The sequence below is a fragment of the Musa acuminata genome, chromosome BXJ2-7 (assembly GCF_036884655.1).
Source record: "Musa acuminata AAA Group cultivar baxijiao chromosome BXJ2-7, Cavendish_Baxijiao_AAA, whole genome shotgun sequence".
NCBI classification, from domain to species: Eukaryota; Viridiplantae; Streptophyta; class Magnoliopsida; order Zingiberales; family Musaceae; genus Musa; species Musa acuminata.
Window position 1 is genome coordinate 32566471 of NC_088344.1, and position 23975 is coordinate 32590445.

General features: G+C 36.7%; 1 protein-coding gene across 2 annotated transcripts; it reads right to left on the reverse strand.

Moving 5' to 3' along the window:
- Nucleotides 1–853: 853 nt before the first annotated feature.
- On the reverse strand, nucleotides 854–23879 carry LOC135617631 (regulator of nonsense transcripts UPF2-like). Of its 2 annotated transcripts, XM_065118050.1 has the most exons (18): nucleotides 23672–23879; nucleotides 23446–23564; nucleotides 23129–23195; nucleotides 21819–21906; nucleotides 19745–19947; nucleotides 18559–18903; nucleotides 18122–18226; nucleotides 17863–17990; nucleotides 14967–15143; nucleotides 14705–14786; nucleotides 13408–13686; nucleotides 13122–13319; nucleotides 11491–11592; nucleotides 7867–8118; nucleotides 7560–7778; nucleotides 4230–4400; nucleotides 2583–2768; nucleotides 854–2264 (listed from the first exon to the last, which is right to left on the reverse strand). In XM_065118050.1, the coding sequence occupies exons 3-18, from the start codon at nucleotides 23189–23191 to the stop codon at nucleotides 1284–1286; spliced, it is 3579 nt and encodes a 1192-aa protein (XP_064974122.1). In that variant the 5' UTR covers nucleotides 23192–23195; nucleotides 23446–23564; nucleotides 23672–23879; the 3' UTR covers nucleotides 854–1283. The 2 variants fall into 2 exon arrangements, with proteins under 2 accessions (XP_064974122.1, XP_064974123.1); XM_065118051.1 differs by lacking the exon at nucleotides 23446–23564.
- Between the last annotated feature and the right edge of the window lie 96 nt (nucleotides 23880–23975).

The following is a 23975-nucleotide window of genomic DNA, read 5'->3' on the forward strand; positions in this document are numbered from 1 at the left end:
CGTCGCTCTCTGAAGACTGCGGCGGCGTTGATCGAATTAAGGAAGGAGGAGTTCTCGGAACTAAAAAATACATTAGCGGGTCGGGTAGAATCGTTCTTTTTGTGGTTTTTTGATTTATGATTTGTAATGATCATGGATGGGTCCCATGTACGATCAATCGGGCTTGATGGAGCTTCTTCTGAAGCTTGGCTTGTTTGACGTTGGATTTGCCGATTTGATTAATCCACATTTATTCTTCTTTCAATTCCTCCTTGTTGAATCCGATGGAGCTCCATAGGGAAAGAGTGTCTGTAGTCGACTTGAAATGCTTGTCCAACCCAACTCCAATGCGATCCAAAACTCAAATCAGGTGAGGTAAGAATGAGAATATTCAAACCTTTCGACTATTAAAAAAAAAATTAAGGTGAGGTAAGTTGTCATGTGTCGAATTCTGATTGGAATAAATATTTCGACTATCTAAAATACATTTCATATTATGCAAATTTTAGCATTAGTACTCAAAAAACCTTAAAAATACTTATTTAAACCCTTCCACATGTTACCTCCTCCATCAGCATTCAACGCATGAACTCCGTAAACCACTACTGCTTGCGGCTATAAAAGCCTAAAAAGATTCTTAACAACTCAAGCCACCTCCTTTTTCCTTCCCTTTCGCGGCACGCTTTGATCCTAGAAACAAAATTTTGAAAATACATCAAATAATGACTGTTCTAACTACAGCAACCTGATATATGTCTGATTCACAAATGTCGTTGTTAGTCATATCCTACGCATCCAAACCTTTGAACAACTTATCTCAACTTTTATTTTATCTTCCATGTAACATATCCCCCTCCAACAATAACAAAAACTATTAATATAACTCTGGCATTTACTTCCGCACGCAAGCGAGGTAAAAACAGAATAGCTTTCAAGAGTCGCTACAGAGAAGAAAAAGGAAATGACAGCACAAGCACATTCTCGAATCAATTTTTTTAAACATATCCATATACCTGCAGAACCATTAAATTCCATGACAGCATCATCCTAGCGCCTTCTTTATACACGAGCACACCTATACATCTACATGCATCGAGTCAGATGCAGACCCATGCTTCCTTGCTTGCATTTGGGAGACCCTCATTGAACACCAAAGACTGCGCCGAGCTTCACTCGCTCACCATCCAAGAAGAACCCTTGTGTAAGATCAATCGCACTGCCACCATCCACTCATCTTCTCCTACCCATCTTCACTCACCATCCAAGGTCACTTGTGTAAAATCAACCAGACCAACACCATCCACTCATCTCCTCCTACCATAACTATGATAGTACCCGCTCGAAGAATTCTGCCGTGGTCGCCCACCCGTTCTCGTGCCATCCCAATTTCCACGGCCTGCAGGCCTATTGCTGCCACTGTTTCCAGCAGGCATCCAGTTCCCAGCTTGTGACGATGCACCACTTAGTTCCTCCTCTTCCCTCTCATTGTACTCCAGGATCCTCTTCTTGATTTCCAGCTTCTCCTCAACCTCGGCAGCCTCCTGCTGCTTTGTGCTATGCACAAGGGAGCAATCCCGAGGGATGTACATTTGCTTTGTTTGCTGCTTGTTCCCTCTCTTCATCAGCACCTTTACTCGCACCCTGTTCTGTCCTCCACTGCCACCCTCCTCGTCAACTGTTTCTTCGCCACTCTCCCCTTCAACAAACCTTGGATCCTTGGAACCTTCAAAAACATTCATTGGTATCATCATGTTCAAGGTAGGCCTAGACCGTAATTCTAGCTTGCGTGACTCCAAGCTCTCCTGCATCAGAGCCTTCATCTCCCGCTCAAAGTCCTCTTCCTCCTTGGGATCAACCTTCACCATCTTCTGCCTGACCAGAACACTGTCTTCCTCATCAGAACCAACTGGACCCTCATCATCATCATCATCCTCATCACCGTCTGACCCATCATCTGATTTGTCTTCATACAAAGGCTCTTCCTCATCTTCATGCCCCTCCTGATAAACACTACCACTATCTGAGTAACTCTCACTGTCTCCAGCCTCTTCATGAACCCTACCATTCTCCTCAATTCCATTTGTGGTGCTTTTTCCATTGGCTGTGATGGTAGATGCCATTGTATGAGATTGACCTTTTTGAGATTCACCATCTGAGTGCTTATCATTGCTGGTCTTCTCAGTTGAGGCTGTGCGCTCATTTTCCTCGAGTTCAAGAAGTGCTGCATTAACTTCCTCAATTGAAGAGTACCTAGTCATATTTGGTCGTAAATCTGCAAAAGTATCCTGCAAGCATGTCGAAGTTAATAAGAATTGTTTGTTAAATTATGCCGTCTGAGGAATCGAGATAAACACTCTCTCTGCAAGAACTAATCAGGAGCTAGTAGTGGAGCTAGTGACTATCCAGATTTTCTGAAGGAGAAACAGTAGTGCATCATTTTTTCATGGACAAATTTCCCATAGTTTAAAGTGTCTAAATTTCTTGTGCATATCTTCAATATTAACCTGACAGGAGATACAATGAAGGCTTCTGAAAGGGTAGAAATCCATAACACTTATCCCAAAATAAATGACTAGTTGTTAAGTAATGACATCTTGACTAACCTGAATGTCAAACTCAACATCAAGTGGTATTGGACCTTTGCTGAGAACATATTGTTGGAAATATACTAAGAACCTGTCAAGCTTTCTCTTCGAAGAACCTCTATCAAAATAATGACCACACGTCTGAAGAAGTGTTATCACCAATCTGATCCGGAAACAATCTTCTGGTGGATCCAGGACATCTTGCTGACAACAAAAAAGAAGTAAGACTCTAACTCCCCTTTTTTTTTCGAAAATGAATCCTGCAGGTTTAACATGCTAAGATGATGCAAAACCAGGTATCATATGCATGCACAAGTAGGAAAAGTTATCTTAAGCCTTTCTGCAACAGATTCATGCAACTTATGCACTGTATTTCTCAGTGATTAGAGTACAACAATCTTCAAACTTGGTTTTTTTTCTTTGAATTATTTGACAGTACAGTTGAATTTGTCTTGAATTTTGTAACTCACAATACAGATATAACTTACTGGACCTACCACAAATTCATAACCAAGATTATACCATATGTTTGTATCAAGATGTTATATAAAAGTCATTCTTTGAACATAAATATTCGAGACATGCATTCATGCTATGCTTAATAAATACAAGTCAGTCACATGCATCAAAATGAATGACAGAACAATGACTTCTACATCCTACTTGTTATGCCATTTGGTCCGGATAGGCTTAGAAAAGCTGGCAGTTGTCACAATGATAATCTCAATCATAGTGGACAGAATTGGCTTATGCTAGTTAAGTCAGGTAAAATAGATTGAAGTCAGCACAATTTGAGTCTAAATTCCAAACACAATTAAATTGTCTATTTCAACCTTCAGTTCCGATGATCAACAAAAGAAAGGTAGCATCAAAAGTGAGACGATGCATAAAAAGGTGTTAGCCTACCAACAGCTACACGATGACTAATATTGCTACAACTAGGATGGACCACCTTGATCCAATCCGGGATATAATCAAAATCTACAAAATTTCAAAACAGGTCCTGCCAAAATATCTACATGTAAACTTTGGTAGGTCTATATTGAGAGGTTGGAGAACCTTAACATTACACATAAAAATGACTTTAAAAAGTTAAATCACCAATAGGACCATTCCTTCTTTCACGTGATGGATCTCAACATCCACCTACACTGCTGTTCAAGTCTCCAAGTTACCATGGCTGCTGGCAGGAATGATGGCAAGTATAATTGGATGTACACCACCCCTCTCTCTTTCTATATATAATTCACATAGACCCAATATCACAACCACAGTAAGGAGCCTTGCCAAGGCCCTCCCTCTTTTATCAATCTCCCTAAACAAAGACAACCTGAACCAACCTGTCCAATTCTTAATCACCAATGGGCTGGTATACTAGTAGCTGCAAGTAGCCACATAAAAGTGTCTACGAGTTCTTCCAACCCAAGCATGGCCCAATCAAAACTGAGTTAATTATTCTATAACTTAGTTGCATTCAATTTTTGCTTAAAGTAATAAAATGTATTTCATGATTCAAGCAGTTGACCATGTTCATATTTTTATCTATCAAGAAATGCTTTCTCAATCTTTCTACCAAAAATTTTCTACAAACATCACTAGATATCTTAATGCAAAGATAGTAAAAAAGCATAATAACCAAACAGTAATTTTGATAATGATACTTACTTCTGGTGTTCCATGCCCAAAAACAATAATCAAGTAAAGTGTTTCAAAGACTACTGAAGAATCAATATGCTCATAATTGTATAGCTCTCCTAGCAACCTCATATGTGCAAGCCGCCGTTGCTGCATCTCATAATCATTCAACTCCAAACCCAATCTAATTTCCTCTAGTACCTAAAATAGTTGAAACAGTATGGTTAGCAACTTCTAAAGTATTCATCAAAGCTAATTAAAATGCATCACACACACACACACACACATACATACATAAAAAATTATATAAATCAGAAAGCAGAATAAGATCCCACCACAGAATAAGATCCCACCTACATTAGGTGATACCTAAGTGCTAAAGAACCAGAGAGACAAGATATCGTCATGTTCATGGAACTGTCTTTAGAGCACGAAATTAATTGATTTATAATCAATTGATAAGAATTCCAAAATGCAAGTCTTTTACAGAAACAAGTAACATAAACCTTTTTAACTAGCTAATATGAACAATAAAAGCACAGTGTGTATAGATATATATATATATATATATATATATATATATATATATAGAATGAATGTGCATATGTATGTGTGTATTTGTATGTATATGTTCATGCATACATGTACATGTGACTGTATGTATATGTAAATATATATGTAATATATTCATGTGCACAAAGACATGCATTACTATAAATATTGATAAAATCCAAGAAAAATTGTCAGACCATGTCAGTAATGTTAAACCCTCTTAAATTTACCTAGATCAGTGTCTTTAAAAGCGTTATTGAGCTAGGCACCAAGGTCCTAAAACAGCGCTATGCACTCGCTCGAGCAAAGCAATGCACTCTTAAATATTAATTTTTAAAAAGCATTGTTGGGCTAGGAGCCAAGGTCCCAAAACACCCGAAGTGCTAAGTGATGGCCCAAGCAAAGCGAGGCGCTCTTGAATATTAAATTTCAAAAAATATATTACAATAAGTAAATATGATCACAAAAATAAAAATGATAGAGACCTATGCTAAACAAGTTTCCAACCAGTGCTAAACAGTTCTAAAGAGTGGATCAATATGATACTAAACAATTCTAACCAATACTAAACAATTCTAAAGAGTGGATCAATATAGTGCTAAAAAGTTCTAAAGTGGGAATTGAGAAGAGGAGTAACCGATGGTTGTGGAGGAAGATGGGGAAGGAGGGGCAATGGATAAAACAATTGTTGAATCCTGAATTTTGATGATGAAATCAATTGATGAGTTTATGAACTAATAAGCGTTTGAGATAATTGACGCAGGAGAAACTTTGATCATCGACTTGAACCATCGAAAGGCAAATCGTTGAAGCAAGAGAATCAGATGTTGGACCGAAGAGCATTACGTCAAAGATTGGATGTCGGGCCGGAGGATTGATCGACGTGCCGAAGGATGGACTTCGTGCCATGAGTTCGGGTGTTGGGCCAGAAGGATCAAGTATTGCGCCAAGAAGATCAAATGCTGCGAGAGGTCAACATGCCAATGGATCGGGCAATACGCCGAAGGAAAGGACGATGCGTCAGAGGTTCGGACGAAGTGCCAGATAAACAAATAACATGTCAGACAACGTGTTGAAGGCTTTATGATTATAATTAGAGTTGTTGAGTCTTGATCAAAGTCATTTAGAATCTAATTGAGTTGATTTTGGGGCATAACCATGCCAACTTGATTAGGAGTCTATTAAACCTCAACCAAAGCTGAATTGAGACTGTTGGAAGGCCAATTCAATAACTTGGGGTTGGGCTGAGCGATGGTACTGCTAAAGCTCGGATTCTCAGGCTATCAAGCGATAGTACCACCCAGGCAGGCGATGGTACCGCCAGAGCTCGAGTTCCCAAGCTATCAGGCGATAGTACCATCTAGGCAGGCGATGGTACCATAAGAGCCCAGGTTCCTAGCTCTGTCAGGTGGTAGTCCTGCTCGGCGCAGGCGGTAGTACCGCCAGTACCTTGAAAACCTGAAGATTTGAATTTTTAGTTTCATTTTTGAAACCATTTGGGGTCTATAAATACCCCACCCATGCTTGCTTGATGAAGCAAGAAAAGAGCACGAACACTTGTGATTTTAAGTGTAAACTTTCTTGAAAAGTGTTGAGTCTCTTCTTCCTTTAGTTTAGAAATCATTCTAAAGGTGTGAGGTCTTCTTGTAAAATAGATGTGTAAAGGTTCTCTCCTAAGCCTGTGAAAAGAAGAAAGTTGTAACAAGGGTAGTTGACCCTCGCCCATTGAAAAAAAGATTGATAGTGAAAGTCGGTGGCCTCGAGGGAAGATGAATCGAGAGTGAACGTAGGTCAGGACGATCGAGCCACTATAAATCTGGTTTGCATTTCTCTTTATGCTTTTCCTTGCTATTACTAACTGATTTAGTTGCTCACTACCCTAACTCACATTCTAATTTAAACGCATTTCTGATACGTATTTTTCGATCGAACTTTCAAATCGAAACTTTATTTCGATCGTAGTTTCGCTTTCACCTCTGTTTTCCTAGCTTACTCGCTTGCCAACTTAATTTTGAACCAAAGTTTGAACCCGATCTCGCTTATTTCAGTACCAAATAACATATACTAATGTGTCAAAAAAAAAAAAGACAAACAATTACCTCTCCCACATATCTCAAAATCATATGGATCCCTATTCCCATATATTCCTTTCAGAGAGCCATTCACCCAAGAGTCTATTTTCATTCTATATCAAGCATAGAAATCACTATACCTATCTGAGTTTCTATTTCTCACTCAAAAACAATCAAACAAGGCACATTCACTCATTTATTCACATTGCAACATTCTAAATTACTTGTAGAAAAACAAATTATTAGCAAAACCCATGGTCTCTCTCTTAATCCATTAGGAAGTTTACCTAGGCAAAATATTTATATTTTTAACTAGATTAAATGGTACTTTGGCCTCTACGCATAAAGACATACATGGTATCATTTCCTTTTCTATCAATACTATAAGATAATTTTCTTTAGTTATGTTGCTTATTTATATTGCTTCTAATGGATGTGAATATTTATATTGCTTCAATAGCAAATGCCTTGAATTGAACAGGTTTAAGCTTTTCGATAACTCAGAGAAAGCATGAGGTTACTGAAAGAGTAGATGGCAACTAAATGAAAGCCAAACAATCAAGTATCTAAACAGCTTCATGTAATGCAAATATAATCCAGTTGACATTCAGAATTGAGCAGGAAAAGCTGCTTTAAAAAGAGTATAGGCAATACAGTGGATCTAAGAAAGAATTATATATATATATTTTTCCATAGATTCTTCAGCTATATGATTTCAGGTCCTTAAGAAACTGACCTCGTCAACAAGTGCAACCGCAAATTCATCATGGTAACGAGCAAGCCCTGCGGTGAGTAAAGCAATAAGATGCACTTGGCTGTATTTTCCCTTGTGCACCTTCAAAAAGCACTTTAAGATATACGAGTCACATTCAGACCAAGGTAGCTTCCGCAGTTGCCGAAGAACATGCTCAACAGTGGACTTATCAAGATCTGAGAAAATTAGTTTCCTGATATACTGTAAGAGAGAAATATATGTCAAAATAGCTAGTTCATAGTAAATGAAGAAATAAGCAGAGAATTCAAATAGTACAAAATTGCCAAACCTGATGTAACGGAGGACGGACTTTAGTAACTCGTGCAGAACGTTCAGGTGGTTTGCACAAGTAATAGGCATTTTCTACCAGAGTACTATGGCGTGGATCCAGATTTTTGACATTTTTCAATCGCACCAAAATCTCTAACATGTTTGACATGCGTATGGTAGTTTCAGGTGATCGGTACAAAAACCGACCACATGTCTCAAGAAGGTTGCAAGCAACATCAATATTATGATGGGTGAAATCATCAAGACAGGCCTGAATAACAATAGAATGCACCTTAGTTTGTGAGGAAGTCATGCAAAGCTTTTGAACAAATGCCATTTACTGATAAGCTGAAGTTACAATAGTTAGAGTACTATGAATAATGCACAGAGAGAAATAGAAACAATGGCAACTCAAATCATCAAAACTTACTTCATGATTCAAGATACAAAATTAACTAAAGACAACTACCAACAAAAGATTGTGCAAGGAAAAATAAAATCTTATTTTTCAGTTCCCTGCATCTTCTAGAAAGATTGTTTGAGATGCTATGTACATATCCAGCATGTTTTCTTGAACCAGTTGAAATCTTCTGCATACTCCTGATCAGAGATGTCACAAGTTAGACACCACATAGGAATCTCAACATAGCTGGTCAGCGGATTGGGAATCGTAGAGAAGAGAGGTTTCATTTGTTTTCCTCCTCAAATGGGATACTCAAAAACAACCAATAACAAGCTTCAAAGCAGACAATCAACCACCAAACTAGCAAATATGGATCACTGGAATTCCTTCCCGTGTCGGATACAACATCTTAAAACTGACTCCATAATTGGCCTAAATTGACTCCTAATCAAACCCAAATTTGACCCATACCAACTCTAATTTGAACCAAATTAAACTCAACACAAAATTCAAATAAAACAAACTCAATTGAAAATATATATTACAATAACCTAAAACATCATAATCAAACTCCAACCTGACCAAACCTTAATTTGCAAGACCAAATTACAAACAAGTCCGAAAATCCCTAAACAAAGATAAAAGAAATGTACAATTGGATTAAGCATCCCCCACAAAAATAAAACCTCATATGACTCACCAAAAATAACTCAATATATCAAATGTCACTTTGGTGTCAAAAGAGACAAAACAGCACTCCCTGATAGGCATACCTTTTTTGCATTTTGTATAAGTCCGCAACCCCTTGTAATTGTATAAAACTCCTTTAATTAATTTGTTAGATAATTGTGCAAATGGTATCTGTTCTAGTAGTAACCAACGAGCATCCATTGGATGTCACTCTGCATCTTGAGACCAAATGTTTTTTGTAAGATACTTTTTTACATTAAACTTTGGGGAAAACATAGATAACTTTTTTCTGTAAGCAATATCTTGGTACCACATCAGTACCAACCAAAATAGTTTCAGGCACTTTGCACAAGATCCCCACTTATGCGGGGTCTAGAAGTGGTCAATGTATGTAACCTTTCGGAGGAGAGTCAAGATAAATAAATAATTTGATTTATCTAGTGGTTCCTCCTATAAAAGAGTTTCTTTGCCATGATGCTGTAACTGGAACTTCTATATGTAACCCACCTTTTTGTATAAATTATTAAATTTTCGTAAATTGCAAAATATTTTGGGTACCTCATATAAATTATGGTCATTAGGTTTGGGTTCTCAATGAGTTTGCAACTTGCTTATATATTTATTTTTTAATTATTGATCTCTCAAGTGAATAAATATATTTACAACTTTTTGTCCTATAAACTTTATAGTATAAGGTCTTGATCATTATTTTTGCTTTTTTATGTATTAGAACCAGAACTAAATAAACATTTTTTTCACATGAAACTTAGTATCCTTAAAAAAATAAGAATATGCTTTAAATAGTTGGGCATATTGGTTCATTAAATTTTTTAATATCCTGATTTTTTTTATTTTTATGTTGGTCTCTCTATCCCCATGTGTTCTACGTGCCACAGAACTACTGAAGAGAAGAAAGTGAAATGTTAGGTCATCATCCAAATGAAACACACATAAATCCAATGCATCAAATAGATGTTCTGATTTCAGCTAATGACCCTTCTTTGTGATACAAACACCCACACTCCCATTGTAAAACAAAAGGTCACAATAGCTAAAAAGAAAAAGCATGCACCTATGTGTTATTCCTTCTTACCCCGGCTTGAGTCCCACTTGCTATTGGAATTTGTGACCAAATAGCTTCAAATAGGAAACCTGGGCATTGACATATGGACCCTAAAAGAGATATCTTTTGCATGGTCAATATTGAAAAAGAACCAACCAATAGCATATTTATGTTTTCACCTTTATGTTCTCTAGCTCTTAAACCCTTTTATGGACAAAAGAGATTAGATAAAAGACGGTTGAACAGAGAACACCAGCTAACTCTGATGCAAGCTTTATCAAAACCAAGATTCACCATACTACAACATACCGCTCGATATGGGTGGTACATACCAATCTGACAAGGGACTAATACGGACAATACATCGGTACGCTCCCATATATCATGTGTCGGTATGCTCAATATGACTCAGTGCAGATCGGCACATACCATACCAATAGCTGGTTGGTACATCGGTACGGACCGGTAAGATGAACCATGATCAAAACCCTAAATGACTCCAGCTTTATCACCAAAACAAAAAAGAAACACCATGTGACCAAAACTGACCATTAAAGATAATGAAAAATGAACTAAGTACTTAAAATGTGTGCATAACCTTAGACCAAGCATAGCAGGTCATACACCATGCAGATCAGGGCTTAAACTGGACGTAAGTCGATCACATTGTTTCGAATAAAGAATCAAAGTCTGCCTTCCAAGATTAGACAGTTGATGTATGTTAAAATCCTTACAATGATAATCTAATGACATATAAGTCCCATAAAAATAGCCTCAAATGTCTTAATTGCTAATTATATATAAGAAAGACTCGTTAACATCTATTCTTCCATCTCAAATTGATCATTTGCCTTCCACTACCTAGTCTACTTATAGGAAAAAATATTCCTTGTAAAAAGCCATATTTGCAAAATGTATATACTCTGAGGAAATAGAATGTGCAAGATATTAAACCTGTTTTGTGTCTTTGATTCTAACAGAACCTTAATAAGTATATCGCTGTTATTGAATTTGCAAGCTGGCATATGAGTTGGTGCTGGTCAAATGCATGAGAGTGGCATTCTTGGAAAAAATAACACGAGAAAAGTGTGCAAGAACCAGGTGCAAGTTCAGGTAATATGCTTCTGTGGTTTCTCCTTTCATACTGCAGTCAATGAACTGAGTCTGCTTTCATGTATACAATAAAATGACAATCAAAGCCAAAACACAACAAAAAAATTTCTGAAAGCTCTGAAGTAACTCACACATAAGGCTACAATAAAGCAGGATGTTAAAAAGGGTTGAGAAGGATTACAACAAAATAGCCATGTTACCGGAAAATGTGTACCTAAACAGGAACATCTAAATTAACTGCTCTTGATATTAAAGCAAGATGCAGATAGTTGAACAACTTAAGAAATCTTTAGCAACCAAAATTTAAACAAATGACACATACAATCTCGTTCTTCATAGTAACTAAGACTGCAGATGATGATTTCACAGCATACCTTCAAGCAACTAAAAACAAGACCTGCAGAAGCAATTTTGAACTTGCATAGCTCTCCAATAAACCTAATGTTCTTTATCTTTGTTTCAATGTTTGTTTGATCCTGAAAGAAGGAAATCATGAATGAGTGCAACAACAGAAACAAAAAAACACTTGTATAGTTCTCCACATCACTAAGAATCTTGTCGATCTATGAGCTCTAATGCCACAGTGCAAAGTAATCAAGCGGATAGATCCAGTTCTGTTGCTTTGAACTGATTATGGATGCCAGGTACAGTGTAATTTTTTTGTGTCTGAGAAGGTTGTTTCTCCAATTAAGATATAGGATATAGTCAAAGGGTCCAATTTAAAACATGGATATGGAGGACATGAATATACAAACAATAGTCAAGTTTAGATTAACTATGAACTACCATCTTAAATATTCTAGTTTTTATAACAATTTTAAATTTTAAAGACACATCTGCTTCATAACTAACATAAAATAACTGTATTTTAAATTTATCAGAAAAACTATTAAAAGTATCTAATTTGTTAAACATTTGTGTATCCTCTTCTACTTTTCTCTTTATTCTCCTCTTTTCTTGTCTGCTCATCAGTTGACAATTGAGATACAGATAAGATCATTAAATATTCACTACAGAATCTTCGCTCAGAGTACTATTGAATTCCACATCATGTGATCCGCAATAGAATATATCATGTGAGTTATGAGGCTTGCTTCCTTTCTCCCCCATTTCAACTCTCCCTCTTCTCTCACACAACAGTGCAGCCAGGACTGTGTAGAGCAGCAGCAGTAGCACAGCAGCATCGAGGCACTTCTCCTTCAAGGATCAGTAGCCACTTACTACATTTTATTCTTCACCAGCAAAAAACTCAGTCGAAAGATGACACTGGCCTATTTTTAGCTGAGGAGAACAATTTCTGGGCGATGCTAACAGATTTTAAACCTATATCATACCAGAGCTTCTATGTGTCATATTGACACAGGTGCAGTGGGATAAAAAGGTGAGTTCGAGAATCTTAGGAACAATTATGGCAGAGGCTGCCTAAGTGGGATTCTATTCTGAGGCAATCTATTTATTTTCAAGCAATCAACATGTCATAAACCGTGTGAAGTTATACACAAAAATTCATAAAATGCATTAGCATTAGTGAAGTACACCACAATGCTACAGAACTTAGCTTACAAATGATGCTGCAACCATATTGATGAGCCTATCCAAGTTCACGTAGATAACATTGGTAAACTTCATATTCCAATAAAAAAAAAGATGATTGTGTAATGTGCAACTTAAGATGGACTTCAAGTCCTCGTGTTTTACCATAACCTAAGTACGGACTTGGTAATAACAAATTGTGGTATTATCACCAACACATTCTAAAACCATCTGCACTGCTATGAGGAGCTAATGCATCAAGCATAACAATAACTACATTCAAATATATCTCATCATATTACAAACCAATTAATCCAACTACCAAAGCACCTAATCCTGCTTCTTTTGGATATGACACTTAATATTATAAGTGCTTAAGTAACCTTGCTTTTGTGACTGCATCAAACCACAAACTGAAGTTATCTCAATAACAAGAATCAAGAGTCAACAGTAAGAGGAATATTAAATGTACCTTCTTATTTATCAAAAAGTTGAATTCCTCTTCCAACATCGATAAAAGCATTGTTGGGACATCTTTCATACAAGTTGACAATGTTGCCACCATACGAGAATAGTATGGCAATAACTCTAAGGAGGTCCTTGGGACATTGAACAAGGCACGGACTAGTTTCTTTCTATTTGCCTTTGAATTTAAGTAGCAAAATTCTACCTGAGGAAAGGTCATTAGATAACATATTGATTAGTTCAAGTTTCAAACAGAATAAAACATTACACACAAGAAAACACATGGTAATTACCGTCAACTGATCAATAAGATCACGGCTTACACAGCCTGGAAGCCTCTGTAGTAGACTGTCCAAGCTTGTTCCATCAAGGCCTTTGATCTTATCCTTCTCCCCATCTTTCCGTTCAGTGTCCTCTTTAGATTTTTCCTTTTCAGAATCTCTGATTCTTTCTTTATCTTTGTCATCTTTATCCTTTCCCTTTTCATCTGTTCTACACTCTGGTGAAAATTCTGAATCAGCACAGGTCTCAGCAGTATCTTGCACGTCATTGTCTGGCTCCAATGTAGTTTCCTTAAATATCAGAATAGTTCAAAATTAAACTCACAAAAGAACAACAAGGACCACAATGATTTAATGAGCTAAGAGGTGTATAACAAAAGGATGTCTAAGGAGTATCTTGGTGCCTAAGAAATAATATGCCTGCAGAGTTTGAGAACAAGAAACTGATGGAAGCAATGCAATGAAAGAATCATAAGAGAACAAAGAACACAATTTGACCTTCAAATTTTATAATTGAAACTGTCAAACACACCAAAAAGCATTCATTGCTGTCAAGGTGTGAAGGTGAATAGTATGTCATTCAGTTTACTACGTGCAACACATGATTCCCGTGGATATGACTCCAAGAGAATTAACCAATACAAAAAAAGTGACGATTTTATATAAAAAAAAACCTGGAGGATATTGCGTTAAACGATATCCCACTTAAAGTAGTCTCCAGAAGGAAAAGATGACAAAAATTAATGGAAAACCCTATTGACATATTCCTCTTTCATCCCTATAAATGTGTAATTTGAAGCTAAGGTGGCAGATATAGAAGAATTAGCTAATATGCAACAGTCTAGCCATCATATATTTCAGCTAGCTTGAAATGTTCAGAGTAGGACTTGAGAAATCGCTTGGTTTTATATGTGCAAATTTGTACCTCATCTCCTTGTCCACCATTAGACTGCATATAGTACGGTGCATGCAGTGTCTAATTTTCCCTCTTTAAGTTAGGTTTAATGAACCTCATTTATATTTGTCCATTGCACTTGGATCTACTTTAGTAGAAAACTCATCTATGTCACATCCATCATCATGTTCCAAAGCATAAACATACACTGGTTAGCACCATTGTGTGCTTATCCAGCTGGCAGGGACCAGCAGTGGTTGGAATAAGCAGCAGAATATGCACTTTTTATTGTTTTCTCCTTTCAACAACAACAATCACTATTTCTGCAAACACTGCATGCTTCTATGAAGCTTTCAGGAAGATTCCAACAAGATAAATCCAATAACAAAAAAATTGAGTCCATTGCATCCTTACATTTTGTTGATCATGTGCTTTCAGTTGTTGTTCATTCAACTTTGGTTCAGCTTCTCCAAGTAAAACAGCAGGAACAAACGCTCTGCTCAGTAATGGAGAGTTAATTTAGATTTACAAGAAACCATAAAAAAGCAATCATAAAATCAAGGTATCCAGACAACAAATAGTATACGGTACCCAGAACGCAATACAGTTAAACTTCTATGCAGTAGTTTCAGAAATTTTATTAGAAGTACTACAAAAAATTTACTGCCTAACAAACCTGAGATCAGGTAATGATTCATAAAATGCTCGTGTATCTTCATCATCCCATACAGGTTCAAGAACAGATGTTTCTTTGGCAGAAACAGAAGACGATGCATCAACTCCTGTTGTAACTCGAGTTGCATGCCCATCATCTGGCATTACAGGAGGTTGCATGTCAATGGCTTCAGCTAAACTGTACAAGAAGAAGCAGGTAAGAATGTGAATGAACAAATATAAGAAGCTAATTTGGAAATGCACAGCATAGGTAATCAAGAATAGGTTCCAATGAAATGATAGACAATAGCTAAAATACATACTGACATTCAAGCATACAATTTAAAAGACATTTTGGTGTAAACAGCAACTATGTTTGTAATCTCGGCAATACTGGCTTTTTTGTCAGCGAAGCCTATTTGGAAAGATTATTCCAAAAGCACTAGTATATATGAATCAATCATCTAATGATTTTTATGGACAATCCAACATTAACGTGCATCCATGTGACATAGTCATCATAATCCATGTTCGAAATAGAGGAGACTGGGGCCCTACACAATGAGCCTAACAACCCTGGTGATATTTTGAGCCTTTGCATTCAAAAATCTGAATTGGGCTAAGACCACAAATTGCAACATCATAAAGAGTACTAGAAGACTACTGATGCATTGGGTTAGGTTTGCACGACAGATAGGCAAATTTGGGGGACCTTGTCACAATCCTTACTGATGCTAAATCATACCATTCTTTAACCAATTGACATCAGCATCATTATCATCATTATACTTGCACTTCTACATACTATGTGAGTTGGTTATAGACCCAAAGAATCCATGGAAGTTGCAACAAAATCATTAAAAAAAAGCCTAACAACCTAGTGTCTCCTTTAAAGTCAAATGGAACCAGATCCCCTCAATCAAATAAGATTTTCCTGATTTGAGCAAAACATTGACTGAAGTTTTGATTGAAATCCAATGGTGTCACTCCAAAACCAGTCAGACAGCTACATGCCTCTGTCACATCTCAGAGCTCATTTAAGAATTCCCATCTTACCTCTTCTTTTACTAAAAGCCAACAAAATAAGATTCCCTCCAGGAACCCTCATACTTGCAGTACATCACAGTACCACACTACGGTGGCTGTTGACAATGTGATTTTATAACTAAGGCAAAATTTTAAATTCGATTTTTTTTCCTTTCTTTTATGATTCAGAGTAGGAATTTTAGTTCCATGAAAACGGTTTCCTTGCTGCAAGAAAACATTTGAATTTATCTTTAACATGAAAACTGTTTCCTTACAACAACAAAACTAATATTTTGACTATATTATTTTTAGCAAGAATTTAGCTTTATTCTTTTCACAGTCTAGAGTAAAAATTTTTATGAATCCATTAAAACAAGTTACTGCAAAGAAACATTTGGAAACAATACGTAAAACTAATATTTAGTTTTGGTGTATGTTTGGCAAGGAAAAAGTATACAAGCACAAACCACTATGATTACCTTCCTATGTTAATAGAATAATCTTTTTGGTAGCTTAAATAGTCTTACCAATTACCTTTTCTAATTCTTTTACTTATTCTTTTTTATCTTTTCAAGTACTTTGGCCACTGTAGTTACCAATCTTTTGCCAACAATAAATAAAGTATTATCTTTCACTTAAATTGCAAATTTTAATATGATCAGAAGATTCAGAACCAAGAATTGCTGTAACAGCACAGGGTAATGTTGATACAGTTGATGCAGGCAGCCAAAAATCAACCTAAACCTTCGTTGGCATCTACAGAAAAGATTTGCAGTGTGCAACAATACCTTTCAAAATAATAGATTTTGACTCAATGAGTGAGGCTCCTAGGCCCTACAGAAATTTCTGATAAGTTGTAGCTAAAGGGTCAAGCACGAGTGATATTATGGCTAAACTTTCTGCATATATCCACTGAAAATAAGACCATTTATTTAAAAAAAATTAATTGTGTTCATATAAAGTTAAAATGATTTGCGCAGTCTGAAATTAGGGGTCGGAATCCTGACCATGTTCATATAAAACGAATGGCTTCAGAGGTGGAATCAGAGTCGAGATCTTGATATGCTATTGACTCAGATCAACTTTGAGTCAAGCATATGTTTCCTTGACAGAATGATAAATCCAACCAACCTATTTTCTTTGCTTGAAGAATAATGCAGCACACATCTTGATCCATAAAACCCAACCTGACTTATTTCGATCCAACCTAACCAACTAGTGATGTGTTGAGCCCAAGTCAACAAATCTTGAGCTGCTGGCCATCCTTTGGCCTTCAACACTATGACCTCTCTGCAGTGCAGCACTTGTTCATACCCTTGTATTTCCTCAGCCATGTGCATGGGTAAAGATAATATTAAGTCAGCCCTATATAACAATAAAATCACATCCAAACCCAGCCCAACCCAACCAAACCCCATAAATTCACCCCCCCTATTTCACACTAATTTAAAAGCTTGTTAGATCAAGACTTAACCAAGAAAAATGTCTTAACATATTAGATAGTTAGGTATACCACAAAAGAAGGTCAGTGCTTGTTCTGGATTTTATTACATCATAAAATAGTTAAGCTAAATAAATGTCAATCAAAACCTAGATGGTGTAATGTGGTTTAGTTTCTTATGCTTTATCAGCTTAATATTTTTCATGCTTTACAGATCTAAAATGTGTTGCTTATTAAAACCGGTTATGATCCAAACATCAGTTGTCTGAATCTAAGTAATCTCAATGCATGTTAGCGCGACAAAAATATCTCCACACAGGCCAAAGAGCATCAAAAGTGATACAAGCACATATTACTGACACACTGCTATTAATATAACAAGAGAAAAAGAAAATTCATTCTAATTTATGATTGCTCAAAACACAAGTATATTATCAGGAAGAAGTCTTACGAAGAGACACCACGAAACAAGTGATCGAAAGACTTCCGAAGCTTCTCATAGGAAGCAGCATTCTCATCGCTAAGCTCCCCCTTAGCGCTTAATACCTTTGCATTCTCAAGTTCCATTAGCCGAAGTGACTGCAACAAAATTTAACAGCAAATAATACAAACATGAAGTGAAAATATATTCATAAAAATCAGAATAATAGATAAATCATAACAAAAAAGAATAAATGTACAAAATAATACTTCTCACTAAACAAGCTTACATTATGTTCAGAAAGAAGTAATTCAGTGACAGCGTCATAATACGAGTGCAATGCTTTCTTAAAAAACTTCTTCTGATCCGCGGTGACATTAAGGCCTTTAAAGAACTGCAGCAGACCTGACAGAAGGTTACTTGTTTGAAAAGCAAGGAGCATTGCATGAGGATTATGATAGACAAATTTTAGATGCGACAGTATAATCAACGTAATACTTTAAGTGGAAACCCTACTGAGCTATCAAGGAATCCCATCATAGTGATGCACACTTCATATAGCAATAGCATGCAGTCTATTAAAGCATAAAAAACCCTCATCAAAGGTAACAAACACATTATTCAGCAGAAAGTCTGAAATTCACACATAATTTTGTCATAGAAAGTGACAAGAATCATACAACAGAATATGACAAACAAATGGAAACATCCAAAGTTACAGCATACCTCATCATAAATTTCTTGTCCAGGTTGCTGAAGGCCTAAAAAGAATCTTCCTTGTCGGGCAAAACTTGTGAGAAGGGACAAATTTGTCTGTGTCACCTCCCTATCCTTCAAATGATCCAAGGTAGTAAGATCCTTTACAATGTTTACAAGTATGCTGCAATCATCAATCACACCAACAAAATAGAGTTCCATAAGAAGCTTCAGAGTACTCCGCTTCTTAATTGCCCTCAGGCTTTTATCAACATCTAATTCATCTCCACATTTTCCAGGAAAAAAAACTTTTAAAAGGCCCTGAACAAGGGAAGGTGAGAAGTCTTTGTATCTCTGATGAAGCAAAGAGCAAACCTACAAAATAAATGGTATCCAGAATGAGATTAGGGAAACAAGCAAGGCCTTCAATTGTGTTTCATCACAAGACACCTGCTTAAATCTGATTCATTTGTCCCAAAAGGCTGAACAATAATAAAATTCTGATGCTAAGTACCAAATGAGCACAAAAATGTAAACTTCTAAACAGCACAGCATTACATGATTTACAGTGATTTCTTAAAGCTGGCAAGATAATAAAGAGCAATAACAATTTAATTAACAATAAAAGTAGAAATCCTAAATGACCATTATCCCCACCCTCACTCCAAATTTTTTTCAGTGTTTGTATTTCTGAAATTACCTCAAGGTCAAGGAACAAATCTTAAATAATAAAAAGCAGTGACTCAAAGCATAAGAAGACAATAATAATCAAATTAAAGACTGACACACATGACCAAGAGCTCAAAGAACAGTTCATGAAGAGAGAAAAAAAAAGAAAAAAAGATCAACTGCAAATTATTTAAACAAATTTATACAAATGCATCCATTATAGTGGAAACTAACAGTGCTACCATTCAATCAGAATAACACAGCATATTATAGAATCTAAGCTACATAAGATTTATACAAGTAAAAGATTAAATCCATTACCAATATCAGCATTTAACATTGCCCTAGTAAATTACTCCTTATACAACTGGGACTATGATTTTTTGTCTCATAAAAAACCAAAGTTATACATTAATAGAAGTTGAAACAAACAAGTCACTCAATAAATGCACAACAATGTATTTTAACATGCACTAAGAGACCCTAAGTTACATACGTGGCAATTAGCTTAACAAATACAAGTACGTGCACACTACTCAAAATGTACCTGCACAGCAGCCTGAATGTCTGAAGCTCTAAGCTTGGCATCGCAAATAGCAGCAACAGCTTCACTAACGAATTTGCTCAAGTTAACACTTCTTAGCTCATCCAACAAGCCTTCTCTTTGCTCATCATTTATCTGTTTAAGCTTTTTAATAACTGCAGTATTACGTCTGATACTGGAGTCCAGTGTCCTGAGAAAACCAGAATCTGGAACAAAATACCATAAGCACTACTGTGATAGAAATTATCGAAACAATGCTAAATTACAATGCTAAATATGACATGTTTGATACTTCAATATAATTGAATTTCCCAAACAAAACTAGTATGTCTCCTGATATATCATGTAGTGGTATAGCTCAAAGGCTTACCTTGGCACTTAACCCAAATATATCAGCCTATAAGGTCCACAGCATCACAGAGAACTAGTTTTTCTAATCAATTATAGGTCAAAAAGTCATCAGCTTTTAGGATAAAAATTTGGATCAAAAAACAGTATCAAAGACAGTGTACCTAGAAGATTCAAGCCCTGCTGCCGGATAAAGACCAAAAACATACATATCCAAAGGGAATACTAGAAGGCCCAAGCATAGGGCCTGAATTAGTCAACTCTACATGGGCCACTAGAGTCTAGCATATAGATTGACCTTGCTGTGCTCTTTGAGTTCAGGATTGAGTATTTTATATTTTTTAAGCCTAATGTGTCTGAGTTTGCAATAAAGTTGGAGTTCAAAATATAAATGCTTAGTCAAGTCTAACTTGTTACGCATCATAGTTACAGTTCATACCGCTGAAGCTTGAAAAGCAGCACTATTAAGTGATCAGCTACAATAACAGCACTATAGAGGACTTTTAGATCTTTGTTTCCTTAACAGTCCTATAGTCCTAATGGATTTTGAGTAAGACTCTAATGACTTCTAATGACTAAAGCAGGTCAAGCAAGTGAGATACCCCAAAAAACTTCAACTTGATGCCACCCCTGCACCGTTTCCTTAACTTCTCTATTCTCATTTTTCTTCTACTTAACTTCTTGTGATCTCATCTCTCTCTCCCCTTCCTTATTTATTCTTATGTTGTCTGTTATTTTCTCTAAAGACCAATTTACTAGCTTCCCATCATAGTGCTCTGAAGACAACAAGCTTTAGCACCACAGTAGGATTGCTTTATGCAATTTTGGTAATCAAAGTTTGACAAGACTTCTTACATGGATCTTCCCTGAACGCCACATTGGTGAAAACCTCATGAATTGAACCACCCTTTTTGTTTTCCTAGATAGTGAATATTATTTTTCTATAATTGGACAGATTTAAGATGATATCAACGAGCCATTAGAAACTTCTGGAAATCTTCAAAGATTAAAATGGTAGCAGGAGGACAGTGCTGCTCCAACCACTTCCCTCTACGATGACCAAATCGGATTGAGTTTGGGTCCGAACTTGTCCTACCTAAGAAGTAGGCCACATTACCATTCATAACTTGAGAAGACTTCTGTTTGAGCTCAGAAGCATTAGATCTAATGGCAAAAATCAATGTTTATCACTATAGCTTCAAACAACTTCAAAACAATTTAACCCATTTAGGAGGAATAGGCAGCAATTAAACCACCACAACTGCAAACGTTCAGTACGATCAAAAATTATATCCTACAACTATATTATCCATTAGTAAGGCTGCAAACGTTCAGCACGATCAACTCAGGCTCAAGCAATGTGTTCCAAAGCGAACCTTTAAATTATAGTTAGGAACTGATGCCATTCAACCACGGTTGGTTTTAATCCAAGTTTCAATTCAATAATCAGCTTAATTTGTTTGTAAATGAACCTGCACAGAGCCTTCATCAAGTCTTGCTTACCAATTTACCATGAAAACCTAATTATAGTATTGGCCTCTGTGATCATTATTCGAAAGTGGACGTCTAATTTCTGAAGAGAAAAAGATAAGTATATTGATATTTGAAATAAGTGGCTTATCAAGCAATTAAAAACTAAGTTCACATTCCCGATAATGTAAAATTCTATCCATTATATTCAAGGAACAAAAGAATACTTAAAAGAGTATGTGTTCTGTTACATGCATACCTGGTCTTTCAGGATTCAGATTACTATGACGGAGAGCTATTTTCGCATCAATTGATTTTCGATGTTCCTCAAGGCGTGCAATGCTTTCCTGTAGAGAAAAAAAATACAAGATACTGAAAGTTTGATATAAGGGTAAAAGCTCTTATCAAATGAGTATTAGATTATGGATCAACCATGCAGGTCCAGAAAAAAAAAAGTAGAGAACAATATCTGCAATATCATGACTGATAACAAATTTAAGTATCTCATATGAGAACTTGAAGGCCAAGTTATCATGTATTCTATGACATAAGTCGAGCACCGAAAGAGTACCTGTACCTTACTATGCTGTGCCAAGCCCATCCATAATATGTATAGAAACATTTCTGAATAAATTCAATGTCAGTGACATTCATGGAAGACCTATCTTCTTGAACTTCTTCACCATTTCAGATGCCATCAGCACAAAGACTAGTACAGCAAATTACATTAAACAATGCTCCCACTGAGCAAGGACCCTTAGAAGAGTATAGACTTAGGTATGAAATATAATGCACCCTTGATGAGGTTGTCATTGCGAGAGAAAGAACTGAAACAAGATATGCCAAACATGTCCCAGATCAAAGTGTTTTAGCATACAATTCTTTGGTCAATCAACTGTCATGAAACCCACAAAGTTCACTACCTACTGGCATGATTATAAGACTGTACTAAAAATAATGGACAGGTCTCACAAATCACAGATCAAAATGATTTGAAATGGCTTTTCTGCCTTCATCCATATATTATCTAATTCATCGTCAATCATGGATAATATCAAAGAGTTCCATCCTATCACCTCCTCCATTGGTTTTTTTCTCAAATCTTCCTTCAATCATAAGTTATCTAAATTCTTTTTACAATCATTTTTTTAACTTGTGATAGGCCCCAAACCAAAATCACCAAACTGCCAAAACATTTCAATCTAGCTTAAACCCAAGACCAAGACGGAAGTGGAACATGGAATGATAATAACAAAGGCAACTATGATAAAAGCAAATCAACAACAGAAACTCTATCAGATATAATACTTGACACGCGAACATTAAAAATTTTGGAAACAATGCTACCTCATTATCAACTTTCTGTCCAGAAGTATAGATATATGCATCACACTTCTTACAAATTGGTTACTGACTTAAGAAAATGGTACCTACAGCAATTGCCTGATTTAATGATAAATAAGCTTTAGACACGAGATGAAGCAAAATATAAGGAAGTAGACATGAGACTTGATTTAACCCCTGCATTAGTGATAGTAGATATCAGCGATCAGATATTAAAAATTATACCTCATCGTCCTGTTTACCATGATGCTCGCCACCCACACGGCACTCATCTTCTGCGTGTTCCATTGCTCTAGAAAATGCATTTGCAATTGAGAGATGAAAAATCCATTAATAAACAAAATTAAAAATAACAAACAATAGAACAATTAGCAAACATAGATTGCTATTCAAGAAATAGTAATTTGGTGGCGGAAAAGGAGGAGGATAAGGGAAAGAGGAGGGCGGTGGCGGCGGAAAAGAATGGAGAGAGAAGGACGAAGAGGAGGAGCGGGGAATCAAGATGGCAGGTGACGGAAAAGAAGGCAAAGAGGACGAGGTACCTCCAACGGCTGCAGCGTGCTCCAGAAAGGAAGAGGAAGACTCCGCCAACCGGACGACGGGGAAAAGAGAACTGCCGCGTGTGCGATCAGAGGAGTACGACGAAACCCTAACTTGATCCCTATTTTTAGATTATCAATAAACGGAGAGAAGAGGGGACTGAGGAGCGCAGAGGGATGTGGAGCCGAAAAAGAAGGAAAAAAGGAAGAGAAGGAGGAAGACGGATACCTCCGGCGGCTGCGGCGTTCGCCGGCGAGGGAGAGGAAGACTCGGAGGACCGCACGAAGAGGAAGAGAATCGAAGCGCGTGAGCGACGAGAGGAGCACCACTAAGCCCTAGCGCGATCTCAATCCTTACAGCCTCGGCTTTCGCCTTCTTGCCTGCGAAACCACTCGCAACTTGAGAAGCCAGCAATCGGACATGGAACCTTAACACATCCCCACCATTATAACGCGATCCCCAATTGTCATCGTCGCTCCACCGTCATATTGCTCCTGAATGGCGACGAGGCCTTAATCTTGAGACCGATCTC